The 15,172-nt window shown below is 40.3% G+C and overlaps 1 protein-coding gene across 6 annotated transcripts in view; it reads left to right on the top strand.

Moving 5' to 3' along the window:
• Positions 1-15,172, top strand: part of DISC1 (DISC1 scaffold protein) — a 202,323-nt gene that overhangs the window by 22,735 nt on the left and 164,416 nt on the right. For all 6 annotated transcript variants that reach the window (XM_080584388.1, XM_080584387.1, XM_080584390.1 and 3 more), the window contains exon 3: positions 1,040-1,109. In XM_080584388.1, the coding sequence (XP_080440514.1) occupies positions 1,040-1,109 (70 nt within the window). The remainder of the gene's footprint in view (positions 1-1,039; positions 1,110-15,172) is intronic.

Below are 15,172 nucleotides of genomic sequence, written 5' to 3'. Positions count from 1 at the left end.
GATGCAGAATGTCTCGAGTACGGATCTTCTTGCAGTGGAAAATGCTTTCTCAAACACTTTTTCAGGCTTTGGGCTATCAGTGTATCTGCTGATTCTTTTTCCAGGCTTACCTTTCTCAGTGCTGCTAATGGCTTGTTGGTACAGGTCACGTGTAAACTTAAGAAAACACTTTGCAGTTTTATAACTGTAGCTGTGTTTGGCAGTGGCTGGCATGGCAATGAGGAAAGGACTGCATAACTTCAACTAAATTCTTGTAAGAGTAAAATAAAAGCTTTTAATGTCCTTTGAATGCACACCTGGCCTTCTGAAATATTTTAGTAAAAGATGAAACTTCAGTACAAAGAAGCATTAGCTTTTGAAATAAAACCGTATCCTAACAGGAGCTTCTTTTTGGGTGTGTAAGGGCATTTTGTATGTGTTTTTTTCCTCTCCCATCTATCATTTGTAATATGAACATTTCAGAAAATGGAAACGTCAACACTTTCTAGATGAGCCTAAATTATATTTTAATGAAACTTCATTGGCAGCATGTGAACACAGTTTTCTGTGCCATATCGTGAGTACACTTGACCCAAAATATTCATACTGTATTTCTCTTTTTACATGCTGAAGAAAATGTGGTTTGCATATGGAAATCTGAATTTGTTCTGCACAAAACTTGGATAGGCAAAAAATTGTTAAATGGACTGAAGAACAGAATATTGAGTAGAATGTGATCAAAAATAGATATTATGTTGACAGAATCCTATAATAATCCTTACTTAGGATACATTTCACCCTTGCAGTTATTCAACGATCATACAAGCTCTTTTGCTTTTCAAGAAATACTGTTTGTTGTTCTTGGTAGGTGCTTGGACTAAAGCCATGCTTAGATCATGTGGTTCTGAATAGATCTGTCCAGTTAGCAAATGTTGGGTTTAACTCTCAAAATTGGGTGTTTCTAATGATGTAGTAGTAATACTGTAAATTTATATTATGTAAAGGTTAATAGTGTTTTTTAAATGCGACTTCTTTATAAGTATTTCTTTTCTGTATGTAGATAAAATCCTTGATCTTACGGCTTCAGAGGCTTCAGGAAAAAGCAATAGAGGAAGATGATTATGACAGAGGTGAGAGTTGCTCCCCCCTACCTCCCACTGAATCATGCTGCTTCCTCTTATTCCCCCCTCCCCCAACACCCCATCACCTCCCAATTAATTTTATTTTATATTTGCTACACTGCTGTGGTTAGGTATGGAAGATGAGTTCAATGAACTCTATTGTTCATTCTGTGGTATGGCAGGAAACAAATTAAAGAAAGAAGTAGGTCAGCAGCAGGTAGCAACAGTTTTTATTTTCTTGAGCCACATCACCATGTGGGAAGGTTGAAATGCGAATATCCACCATCTGGATCAGCTGTTTTGAAGCAGCATGACTTTAAAAAATACAGAAATGAATGAAAGCTTCGAAAGGAGAAAGGACAGGCACTGGCTGCTGACAGTGTGTGATTTGTTGCTTGCCACATTTAGTCATGACACTACAGCAGAGCTCAAACACAGAAATGAGGTCAGTAGCTACGATAAAAGTGAATGATACTGTCCTGTGGGATTAACTTGATGCCCACTGAGTTGAATCAAAACCAGATAGGGAATATGACTGGTGATACAGCAGCTGGCAAGTATCTGTATTTGAATAGTGCTTTCTCATTCAAATGGATTGGCACCTCTCATAAGCTGTGTGTGTGCACGCATTAATAATTAGAGCATCTATTAACATACATCTCAGGTTTTTTCTTGATTATCTGAACACAAACTACTGTTACAGAAAACATATTTTAACAGTCTTGAAGGTCTAGGTGAAGTTCTTCCTGATAGATTTATCTTCATTTGGGAAGTACTGCAAGTGTTCCAGTAAACTGCAAGGGCGCTTCAGATGATAAAGCTTGAAAAAGATAACCCCCCCTCCCCTTTTTCTTCCCCTCACTTTTTGGGGGTTGGGGAGTAGTCAAATTTGTGGCTTGCCTGTCAGAATTAGCGTTAAGCTGTGCAGTCATATCATGGTTCTGTTCCCTCTTTCATTTCCCAAACCCCAAGAAGACAGAGATGTATTCTAGCAGTGTCATGGGAGAAGGTGTGTAGCCCTTGCAGAAGGGTGGTTCTGTTGGCCTCTCAAAGCTTGGTCTACGTAGAAGAAAAATCAGCCACTGTTCCAAGTCAAAGAGGAGAACCTTTAAATATGTTATAAGCTGAGCACGTTGTATCTATTCATGGGTTTCATCTCTGTCAAATTGAATAGACATTATTGATATGTTTTACAGTGTGACACTTGTTACTCTCTTTTTTTAAAAGTGCCTGTTGATTGAGTTCCCAGTTGGAGACAGCTGTGTGTGAAGTGCATATGGTTCCCACAGATTTTAGCTGGAATTCTCTGGGTGCTCATACACTGATCAAAAACAAAACAAAAAAATTAGTATATCAGGTGTGACACCTGCATCTGATGCCATGTGGTATTGACCACATTGGAAAATGATGACTTGTTTAACCTTGCTCAGAAAGTTCTTGCGTAGTTTTCCCGGCTGTTAGTCTGGTAAATTTCAAACAGGACCACCTTTCTGTTTACACTCACCTTGTCCATTACTCTTTCCAGTTTCTACCTTAGTTCTCAGACGGGTAGCATGGAGGGCATTTTGCAGTCTTCCATCAGCTCCCCTCAGGAAAATCGTCTGGCTGCAAACTGATCTCACCAGGTGCTGCGGACACAGTTTATATAGAACACAGCTGGATCAGGACAAGGGTAGTGAGGAGCACCTGTGGGTGGGATTGCTCTTTTCTGTGCCAAGTCTGGCTCATATGGGCAGAAAGAATTTGTTGTGTTACAGGACTAAATACTGAGGCACATGAAAGACTTTGTGTTGGGCTCCTGCATCCCTTTGAAAACTGGAACTCCATCTTAATGCAGATGTTCTCAGAAAATACTGCATTCCTTTCTAGTGCGTGACCATGCATCCTTAATTTTTTCTCTTCCTAGTTTAAGTCCTTGACCTACTTTCTGTCTTACTGGTCTTTGTTCCTCTTCTGATACGACCGTCAGCCATTTTGTGTGTGAGACTACTTTTTGTTGTTATCCTGGACTGTCTCTCAGAGTTTTTCTTTTGTGAAACATACGTAGGTTATCTCCAGTGAAAGACGTGTATGGAGAAGGTATGGGTGCTGCCAGAAGAATTAGAGCTACAAATTTCTTTCCACCTGTTGCAGTGGTGTGCTTTCCACCTTTGCTTTTAGAACTAAGCAGTCACTGTACTTGGAAGAGTTACCAAGTCTTGTGTGGTGTAAAGTGAAGTTTAAAAGCTTATTAAAGAGCTTACAGATTGGCCTGGTACCAATTTCTGTTTGGCTGAAATCTGTAATTAGCCTTCTTTAAAGGGATCTTTTTGCCAAATATTGCTAGCAGGGAATGGAATTGCTAAATGCACACAGCTATGATGTGCTCTGTAAACGGAAATATCAGAGGGTGGGAGAAGCCAGCACGGTGCGTGCAGAGGTCTTAGGATGTTCTTACTACTCAGAAAAAGAAAACTATTGTCCCTGTAACTTGGGGGATTTCTCTGGACATAGTGAGTCCTCTAGTAAGAAAAGAGCTGTTTTGAATAGGAGACTGGCAAACTGCTGCATTTGGGAATGCTTCAAAGGAAGGGGGAGAGCTCTAGTGTGGTGCAGATAGCTAGCTGTGAAATGCTGTGTACATGGAAGTGAGGAGAGGAGAGCAGGTGAAGGTGGGCCACACCAGTGGCTACACCTCCAAATCAGAATCTAAAATGTCAATAAATACAGTATCACTTGCAACTGTGCTGTTGCTTCAGTGGTAGTGGCTCATGTCTATCTTTACCTGTAGACAAGACTTCAGTACATTTTTTTGACTTTGACTCTTTTAAAAGCCATCCAGTCTTGCAGGAGGTTTGTTTTTTCTACAGCAGTTCAATGGGAAGGAGATATGTTATATTTCAAGGAGTTTTTAGTACTCAGAACTGGTTTCTGCTGTCTGCTCCTGCAAATTTAGCAACTTGAAGAAAGTCAAGCCATCTAAATGACATTGATGCCTCTGTGTTCTTCACTGCTTTCTGAAAGTTGTCATAGTTCCTAGTAAACTTTGAAACTGAAGTGTAGGTAAAATGGTGCCCTTAAAGAAAGGAGAAAGTGCTGTATTGTATCTTCACTTCTGGTACTAGACCCAGAAATGGCACAGAATAAGGCTAAGCTACCCCCTCCCCAAAGCCACGAACAAATACTTTGCTGCAAACAGGTCAGGAGAAAGGATACATTTGATTTTCCCCTTTGCAGAAACACAAAGCAGGTGCTTGCTGTTTGGGACTGTCAGAGAACATCTGTGTTTTCAGGTGCATGTTAATGAATAGCACTTATTTCCTGAACAGATGATGAATTTCTCCCTTTTTTTTTAATTTTTATTTAAGGGATATTTTGAGCTACAACTCTCAGTTGTTTGGGAGAGTTATGAATCCTTGTTTAAATGCTGTAAGCCTCAGCTTATTTCTTCTAAGTTATCTGTTCCGCCCCCAGTCAATTTGCTCCATCTTCCTCCTCCTTTTGAGCTTGGGAGGAGCCCAGCAGAAATCACTTCTGCCATTACTTGTTTGTGTTCCTTCCTTCCTGAAGGCTTGCCATTGCATGGTAGGGGCTTGGTGTAGAGGAACTTCAACTGGTCATTCAAATAACCCCAGTTTAATCCTATACTTCCTGGGAGTGCTGTTTGTATGTGGGGGGTATTTGCACTCTGCATCAGGGCAGAGGTTGTTCTGCTGTCCCCTGCTCATGCTCATCTGCTAGAGGTCACCAGGTGAGCTCAGTGCTGCGAGACCTGCTGGATGCCACCAAACCCCTCTCTCATCCTTCTGTGGTGACTCTGTGCTGCCTCAAACGCAGGTATTTCTAGGCTGGGAAGTGTTTGTGTCAAATGCATATTCAGAGAGATGAATCTTCTTCTCTGTCCTCATTTAATTTTAAATAGGAAATGTTAGGGTACTTGGTGTTTTATTGCTTGCTCTGCATCTCTGGGTGATGAAATATCTGGAAGTAGCTTATTTGTTTCTGTATTTACTTGTGGTCTCCTCTTGATGGCCACATTACTGTATATTTTCAGAGCAGGTATAATACCATGGGAATATGATAACAGCATTTTGCCTTGCGTAGCATATAGTAAAAATTGGTCTGTTCTCCAAGGATCACTTGGAATGTTGTCATGGCTCATTATTCATGATGGAGCTTGACAGCTCCAAGGTTAAACATACTGCTGAATATAGGAGGCAAAAAAAACCAGCATATTTTTGTGTCTGTGGGAGTTGTGCTTGCAGTAGAAGCAAATGTATTTTGCTCAGTACGAATCTATTGCCCAAACATTTTAGAATCCTTTTCCTGTTCTTTCCTATTGTTCTTGAACTTCCCAAGTTTGCCTGGTGCAGGTGACAAATGGATTGGCAATAAAGTGTTGGGACTGAGTCTGGCTGCTGAACTGCACTACTGGCTCACATGCCCTGTTGTTTCTTCAGAAATGAGTTTTTACAGAACTACTGGGGTGGTTCTTTAAATGTATGCAGGGATGTGAGCATACAGACCCTTAGCTTGTAGGGAATGGTAACTTCCCTGCACAATCACATTTGGAGTTAGGATGCCTCTTAGATCAGAGCAACTCCTCATCAGTGCAACATGGCAGATAGGTTCTGTCATAACAAGCATAAATGGTTTTATAGTCTATCCCATCTCAGCAATGAAAATTCATGTTATAGATACATTTACCATCAAGTGAGCCTTCAGTTATTTTGGTTTAGGTCTTGGATCTTGATGAAGATGAGTTGGTGAGTGTTTGTGGGCTTGTGCATTACCCAGTGCAGAAACAGTCTTTGTGTTTCATTTTCTTTTTAAATAAAATAAAAGGTGGTGGACACTGGAGGGGTAGAGCTGCTGTGTTGCAGAGACCTGTTGGGAATGTTGGAGGCCATGGAGTTGAAAATTTGGGGTGGATGGGACAAATAGGGCTTTCTGTTATGCTATACTGTCAGAGTCTTTTTCTGCCACAAGTTTGTAGAAGCTTTCTGGAATCTGTGGGTTACATTGTCTTGGGTTACTTTTTTTTTTTAAAAAAACTTACCAGAGTAAAGGTTTTAAGAGGATAGGAAGACAGGCTCATGCAAATTATCAAAACCTAATCTTCTTTGCATGGGTCTTGTTTATCCTGTCTTTCTCTGACTAATTCACATAACCTCCAAAAAAAGGTTTTGGGTGGTTATGGAAAGCGAGTGCTTATGTACAGTATAAATTAAACTTAATTTCCCATGCAACAAAACAGAGCAAAAGCATCACAACTCTTCCATCTTATCTGGCTTACTCTCATCAAGACACCAGTCTGAAATTAAAAAGGGAAACTTTTTTTTTCATGCATATCCGTTTATTACTTGGTGCCAGCTGAGTGTGGACTAGGACGCTGCAGTTCAAATGCTTGGTCTTGGTTTCTGCCTGCTAGCAGGAGGAACAGTTTCTTTTTATGCAGTCAAGCTTATCAAATTGTTATTGATTTTTTAATCAGAGAGTTGGAACAGGGATTGAGCTGGTCACAATTTAAAGGTCTGAAACTCCTTTGACTCTACTACTTACCTTATCTTTTATACTACCTTGGGTTTTTATACTTAACAGTGCTCATTACCATAATTTTTTACCCATTACATGTATAGGGTAGGCATTATCAGCAACTTCTAGAAATGCTTTTGATATTGACCCTCATTTTTGGCTCTGTTGTTCAGTTTGTCATGTCAGGGTGTGTCTTTTGAGGCAGAACAGGATCTTGCTGTTGGTCTGTTTACGTACGCACATTAAAAATGCCATCATATTTTCTGTATCTTTAATTCCTTAGCTAATATTGAAGAGGAAGTCGCTTTGGTAATGCGTGTCTTTGCTTTGACTCTGCAGCCTAAATATTTTTTTAGGAAGCAGTAGTATCTTATGGGATTCTACTACGTTCTCTTATTTTAATCTTGGCCAGCAGGAAGAGGTTCAGCTACATTTTGTGTTCCTGGAAGCTGCTTGAGAAAAAGAAAATCGCTGAAGTTTTGGCATACCATGTGCTTGGAAGCTTTCTCTACTCCCAGCCATCTGCTGTCTAAAACTGACACCACAGGCTACCCCTCCTATGATAGCAGGACTCTTTCTCAGTCCATGATGCAGCCAAGCTGTTCCCAGACAGCCTGGCTAGTCTTTTACAAACAAACAAGCAACAAAAAAATCAGAACAAAATAGTCAATTTTGCATAATTGACTCGTGTACTTGCTGAATTGCAGTTTGAGGCATGGAGTTCTGATGGGTGTAACTCACGAGGAGCGTTGATATGCTTTCTGGACAGTACCCACTGACTGAGTGACATGGCTCTCTTGCTACCCAGCCCATCTGCTTACTTTTCACTTGCAAAAACATGCAGCCCTTTTTTATATTCAGGACAGACTTATCTTTCCCTTGCTCTTTAGAAATATTAACTTCAAATAAGAAAATTGTCTTCCATTTGCAACGTGACCCCTGGAGGCAATATGACTATTAATTCAACCAACAACTAGAAATTGATTTTGCTGCCCTTGTCTTTCCCTTTTTAAAGGAGTGGAGGGACACCTGCTCTTTTTAATTACTGCCTGCTTAATAGATGACTGGACACGGACAGAAACTCCTAGATGGTATGGCAGCATAACTTCTGTGCAACTGGGGATTAAAAAGATGCTGAATGGCTGTAACTACTGTTTGAAAGCAAACACAAAGGACTTGCGATGCCAGTTCTCTGTGGGGAACTGACAACACTCGTTGCTGATCACTGGGCGGTGTCTGGGTGAATTTTTAAAGATGCTTTTACTGGAGATCTCTATGGACCTTCCATCACTTGCCAAACTCATCTGCAAAGTGGGATTGCCTTGAGCCAATTAACTTCTCCTTTCTCCTGAGGTTTCCCTACTGTCTTATGTGCCCAGACCCAACTGCCCATACTTGGGTATATTCATAGTTCTGTAGGTGTGTCAGCCCTCTCTGATGCTTCCTTGTGCTGTTTTTGCTGTGTGTAAGCTGTGCACATTTCTTTCTTTAGTCTGTGGAAGGTTAGGGTTGGTTAAAGCAGCAAAAAAAAAAAGTACCATTTTGTGGACATCTTTAGGTTTTTTTAGGATAGTGAAGTGAATCAAAATAGGATAGTGAATCAAAAAGGTGAAGGTGGAAATTTGTAGCACTCTTACATAATAACAGGCTTTGGACAAAGAGTTAAGAGACTGCAGGAAATGCTGGCAGTGAGAGTGTACAAACTGATCCCATGTAACATGAGTTGTAAGCTTCTGCTACTATCCTACCAGTCTAATGATAGTGTATTTCTGATTGGTTTTGATTTTTGTGTGAAAGGTGGGAAGTAACTGGAACATCTTCATGCTCACTGAGATTTTTATGGAATGAAAAGTAAATGAATTAAATGAGTTGGATTGGTTTGATATATGGCAAATTGAACACAAAGCAAAGCGAGGTGCTGTGGATCAGCATAACTCAGACATGATCTGGGACGAAATAGAAATAAAGATGTATATCCTTTCCACTTAGGTCATTGCAGAATGTCCTGTCCCCCCGAGTTATTGGTGGGTGTTAATTCATGCACCCTCTGGCATTCCCAAGTCCCTCTGTCTCCCTGCTATTGGCAGCTTGCTGGAGAAATAATGTTTTGGAGAAAAGGCTTTAAATTTTAAATTGCTAAAAGCCATCCAGGGTTCATTCAATTTTGTAAGAAATTGTGTTGGTGGTAGTACAGAACAAAACCAGCCTGGGTTTGAGTGTGCTATGGCACCACATGAAGCATCTGTTGTGTTTCACTAATGTGCCAGGGATGGTGGTGTAGAATAGAGCACATGGGATAAGTCTCAATAAAAAGGCCTGCTTATAAATAGGTGGCTCACTGTAGGTTTTTTTGTTTTATTTTTTTTCGTGGCATGCTGTACCTGAAATATTTCTGTGCTGTCCTGTTGTTCAACCCTAAAATGCTAGCCTTGTAACAGGAACAGCTGATCTAACATCTAGAAATACAATATCTAAATTGAAGACAGGTTTTTTTCAGCTTCTGTCTCTGCCTGAACAAGCTTTTGAAAGGTGTGTTGCAAGGAAGCACGAACTGAAGTGTACTGAGAAGCTGCTGTATGGAGGCATGCGAAGTGAGAACTCACAGGAGACAGAGGCTTGAATTTGACATACATAACAATATAATTTTAATACTTACTATGCAGCCTTGAATAAATGTTTTTTAATAACATTTTTGCCTAGATCTAGGATTGAAGTTGTGCAAACAGCGATGTGGGAAGTTTTTCTTCACGTTCTTCCTCCTGTGTTGTAAGGCAGTCAGGAAAGATGGGTCTGTGAGTGCAAGCAAAGGTGTTGACAGAGTTAAATATGCCACTTTCTCAGAATAGCATTTTGTGGGGACATTGTGACTTTCCAGACAGTGTTTGTTACTAGGGAAATATCTTCAGGTGTCTGACCATAACCTGACAGACCAATGGACATGCCAACTTTAGGAAGAGCTTGTGTGCCTGGATGTTTGTTTTATTGTTCCAACTTTACTGGGGGGGGTTGGAATTAAATGGTCTTCAAGGTCCCTTCCAACCCAAACCATTCTATGATTCTGTTCTATGATTGTGATTTATGTGGGGAAAAACAGTTCTAGCTTTGCATTACAAAATAGTAGAGACTATACTTTTGGAAATTCACAGTGAAAGTGCAGAAGTTGCTTCTCTTTATAAAAAAAAAAAAAAAAGTCCACCTGGAACCTGTTACTTTGCAGTAAGTCATAAAAGCTAGTCAGGTTAGAAATGTACCAGGAGACAAAACAAAAGACTTACTGTGCCACATTCAAATCCTGATGTAGGTGTACAGTTCCGGGTGTCTCATCTCAGAAGGGGTGTAATCAGCTGTAAAAGGTCCAGAAGAGGACAGCAAAGATGTTCAGACAAGGAACAGCTTTGTATGGAATGATTGAGCAGGCTGGGGACTGCACAAGGGCAATTAAACACAGATACAGACTGCATGCATGTTTTTCTGGTCCAAGACCTAAGGGGGGCATGAGGTGCTCCAGGTTCCAGCCAAACTGAAGGAAATGGTTCTATGTGTCAGCTGTCCAGTGCGTGAAGATCTCTTCATTAAAGCATATTGTGGATGTGGAGTGACTGCAGGAGACTGGACTAAGCAAGAAAACAAAACAACAAAAAAGCCCCACCCCATAACATGCTCAGGAGATTGCTTGAACTGGAAAAATTCAGAAGCTTGGAAAATACTTAGGGGAACAAGGGGAACTCTCAAAAACTATCACACAAGTGCTTCCCCCCCCCCCCCCCCCCCCCCATTTTCTTCTGACTACTGTCAGGGAAATTTTTTTTTTCCATGCTGTTTTGTTTTCCAGCTATTGAGGGTCTTGGATGTATTTTTTTAGATAAAGTAATTCTTCAGAATTAATACTACTTAACTTAGGAAAAAAAAATTAGAACATCTGTAGATGAAGAGTACATTTAGGCTGCTGTTTAAATTCTGAAGGAAGGTACGGGTGAAAGAGATGGTAACACTCACTGGTGTGACTTTCATCTTTTCTTTTGATTGTAAAGGTGAAGGTCAACCCTGCAGTCTCACCAGCAATCTGGCACTTGCAGACCTGTACATGTTTTGATATGAATTGGGGCATTGGAAAAAAGACATATGAGTAGGGGTGTGACTATCAGTCTAATTCTTAAATTTAATTTTGCTGTCTGTTTTTGGAATAATTATTTTTATTCTTTTAATTCTTTTTATAAAGATTTTATACTTTAAAAGAAAAGTGGTTTAAAAACAAAGAACTTGTAAGTGAATTTTTCTCATGTTGTCACATACATATAAAAAGCTTTCATGTAATTTTTATAAAGTAAATTTTAAAGTGGTTCACTGTTTTTGTATTTCACAAATGAAATTTTCCTCTCTTCTTGCGTCGTTCTTCAGTATTTATGATTTGAGATTTCAAAACCAAAAAAGTAAGGCAACCTCTAAATGCATATAGGCATACTCTGTTATCCACTGATACATTCCCAAAAGTATGTCACTTAGCAAAACATTTTTTTCCCATAAAAATGAATGTAATTCATAAGCTCCCCGTTATAGTATGAATTTACAGGAACAGCGTAGATGATATGGCAGATGCAAAAGGGGCATTGTCAGCTGGCAGCGGAGCTGGCCTTCTGGACTGGAGCGCTGTTCTGAGATCTCCCCTGCTTCAGCTGCGAGCCTGCATGCTCAGCCACTGCCCTTTTCTGTCCTTCACCCTTAATTAGCTTTATTTTGAATCATATTGCAAAGGTCTTTGAAAATACTACCATTCAGGAAACAACATGAGTGCTTATCCTAGAAGACTTGCTTAAGGTCTTCAGTCTCAGGTGGAGCAGCTGAGCACTTTATTAAAGGTTATTCTTTCCAAAAAGATGGCATTTCTTTTAGCTGACCTTGCTCATGTTTCCATCTTTCACATTATATATACAGTCCCCGTGAACTTGATTTGTGTGTATTCAAGTCCCTGCATGCGTTCCCCTCCCTTGCATCAGTTCTGTTGGAGAAAAAATTGCTTTGCTGTCTGCTTACCCCAGTCGCTTCATATGTGAGACTGATGGCAGCTAGTGGAGCAGGACAGTAAATGATTGCTGATGGAACGCTAAGGGAGAAAAATGGCAGAGGCATTTAGGATCTTGCTGTACACCATCAAATGTGTTTGGTTTCTTCAGAATAACCTTACTAACCATTTGTTTGTGACTATGCAGTCTCATCAGCCTATATTTACAGGATATGGTACTGCACTGAGTGGGTTGATCGTGCCGTGGTTGAGCCTGGCACCAAGCAAGCTTCGGGTAGATTGAAGTTTAAATCAGTCAGTTTGAATCTGTGGCTTGTGTACAGTCCTATCCATAGCTGAGCACTGGGTGGAAATGGCAACTTATTTCCGTCTTCAAAGGATGTCTAAATTCTGGGCTGTCCCAGGTAGGCCTTAGGAAGGGAGGGAATGAAGATGGGTTGCGGGAAGTTACCAGCATGGTTGGATTTTTGTGACAACATAGAATTCTTCAAGGAGCTTTGTCTGCAATAAATTAGACCTACGAAAACTATAAGCTGTGTGCAAATTCATATTTGTTAGAACTAAAATATATGAGGGTGGCATTCTGTCCCCAAAACAGTATTCAAATATTTTACCAAAAAAAGTTCATTTGTTTTTTTCTCCCTTGTTTAAACCATCACCTGCTCAGTCTCGAGGGTATGGGTGACTGCTAGTGCTGTCAAATGCTGGGGTGGTGGGGGAATGATTTCTGGCTGCTGCTCTGCACTTGGGTTTTTTCAGTCTGAAGCTTGACTGACAGCGAGAACTTTCTCAGCAGGAGTCAGATGAGATTAAATGCCTGTTTTAATGATGACTATATAGGAATTCAGTGAGAGAGGGTCCCTGCAGTATACCAGAATGCAGTAGAAAGCCAACTAGTGGGGCTTATTACTGAAAAATCCTCTTCTGTCAACTACCGTTCAAGGGGAACAAGTTCTCAATCCATAATCCCAGCAAGAGTCAAACGGGTGAACTGGAAGCAAGGAACACAAGAGCATGTTAGTAATTCTGCTGAAGTCTGGCGTTCACGGGTTTAAGTAGCTCCGGTGACTTAAAGGTGCTACACTTATCCCGACCTTCTCCTAGTGTATACAAGCAGTATATTCAGTATTCGTAGGCCAAATGTCATGCTTTTGTTGTCCAGGGACAGCAAATTCTCTATGAACTGCCCTTTAGAGGGGAAAAAAAAAATAATAAAAATCTCAGTTCTTTTTAAAGCACACAGCAGTAATTAAAAACAAAGTGAAATAATACCCATAAGCACAGCACCCAAATCCATATCTTAGTGAAGGCGTGTACGTTTGAAATATTTAAATTATGATCTTTCCTTGCTGGTAAAAAACTGTTTTGAGCAAGAACGGAAGTCACCTAAATTACCCCAGTCAAAGGCAAGCTCCAGGAGTTGGTTATGCTGCTGCCATCTAACAAAAAGAATGGAAACAGCAAGGAGTTCTGAGCGAAGGGTTCTAGTGTCATCTGCCTCTCAGGACCTAGGAGGAGAAGACTCAAGATTTGTGAGTGTTTAAAGAAAAAAATAATATATATATATCTTTACATTTTTTATAATGTGTAAAATGACAAGGTATTCCAGGAAAGGAAGCACTGAAGATGCTGAGAAGAAAGAATGAGGAATATTTGAATTCAAAGAAAAATTAAAGACTTAGAAGTAGTTATGTTTCAGAGAACTGTGCCTACAGAAGCACTGCTACTGGAATACCTTTCTGACAAGTCTGTTCTTGTCTGCGTTTAGATAAGTCTTCTGAGTTCTGTGCAGTTTGATAATTCTTCTTCCACTTGCTTTTTTCCCCATTCTTCTTTAGCTCCTAAGATCCATACTGAGGAATACAAAGGATCCAGGAGGACGCTGTTATTTCATTCATAGGACTCGTGCATTTCTTCTTTTAGACATTATTAAAAACAATTACACAGTTGCAAATTAGTTTGTTACTGTTTGCAAGAGATGTTTCTCTCATGCTTTCAAGATACTTTGCCTGTGCTTGTGGATAGATGTTGTATTGATTGGCCTATTCAGTCTGGATTTTTTGGTGCAGTCTTATGTGCTCAGCAAAACTACTTCATTGCTATTACTTCTCTTGGGAAAAAAAAGGAGGAAGAAAGCCCTTTCCTTTTAAATTCAGCAATGAGAAGATAAGGCTGCATGTCTCTGAATGGCTCTCTAATGACTCCCCAGTGTAAACAGGCAAGAGTTACTCAGAAACAGTCTGGGTAGCAAAACAGGGGAGCAGTATTTGTCTCTTCCTTCTCTTGTGGCATACTTGCTGAATGCAAGAGAAAAATTATTCTGTGTCAGAAAAAATGTGCAACTGCGATTTTTTTTTGCACTTTTAGAGGTATCGGGGCAAATGCTGCTTTTGCTCAGATGAGGGAAAAAAGGAATTCTGTTCCCATTCCAGTCAGAGCTCAGTTATGCGATGGCTACTGGAGACACAGGGCATGTAATGGCTGGAGTTGTCCGGGGGGGATGCACAGCACTCCTGGTTCTGCTGGGCAAGCATCCCCTGAGCTGTTGCTGTAAGGAAGCAAATCTGGGCTCTGGCTCTAACAAGCCTGTGCAATGGGGAGGGTGGCAAGAGGTTTCTTTCACCTCCATGTGTGTTCCTGTAGAGGTTGTATTGTTAGTGGTGTCAGCTGTTGTTCCCTTGCCTCCCTTGAGTGTAAGCAACAGCATCGTGTCTCCTCTCTCTCTGGAGCTAGAGGCTGAGTCTGTCATGCCTGTTTTAATTTGTCTAGATGCCCTTTTTCATTGCTTTAACTTTATAGGTATAATTGCTTAATAGAAACTTCCTTGTGAAGTGCCTCTAATTGTCCTTCAGAATGAATGCTGTTAAGAAGAACTAATAAAGAACCAAAATGGTCGTCTACAAAATCAATTTCTATTTCAGAAGTTAGGAGAGATGGAGAATTAGTTCCTCTGAGAAGCTTACTTTCTTTGTTCATAGAAGCTTTCCCTGATTTCCCTTTCCAAAGAGGCAGCTTTTCCCTATGTTTATATCAGAAGAGCATTGAGTTCTTAGAGTTCTGCTCCAGAGTTCTGCATACTTCTGGCATTTTGTGCTTCTAGTCAAGTTACTTCTTTCCATAGCAGATGTGCCAGGTCATTGGCTTGTGTACCTGCCCCATTGCTGGAGCAGTGCACCTCAGTGCTGGAGAGTTCTTAACCAAGATAAATGTTTTTTTTCTGCCCCCACCCCCCAGTTCCCTTCACGTAAGGCAGATCCCTGTGGAGTTAATACTTTGTCTAGCAAGACCTGAAGAGTTATTGTTTGGTTGGTGGTTCAGGTTTGTAGAATTGATGCCTATTAGTTCCAAGGCACATCTTCTTATGCTTTTTGTAAGATCTTAATTTCTTTTGCCCCAACATTACAAAGACGTACTGTATGTTGACCTTAATTTACCAAAGTGTTTTTAAAATTTATCTGCCACGTAATGCAACAGTACACATTGTTTCAACTATTTCCTATAAATACCTAAAAGAAGTATTGCTGAACGTTATTTGTGG

Source organism: Anser brachyrhynchus, assembly GCF_964034855.1.
Source record: "Anser brachyrhynchus genome assembly, chromosome: 3".
Classification (NCBI taxonomy): Eukaryota; Metazoa; Chordata; class Aves; order Anseriformes; family Anatidae; genus Anser; species Anser brachyrhynchus.
Note: the sequence above shows the minus strand (reverse complement) of the source record. Positions and strands in the feature narration are given on the sequence as shown.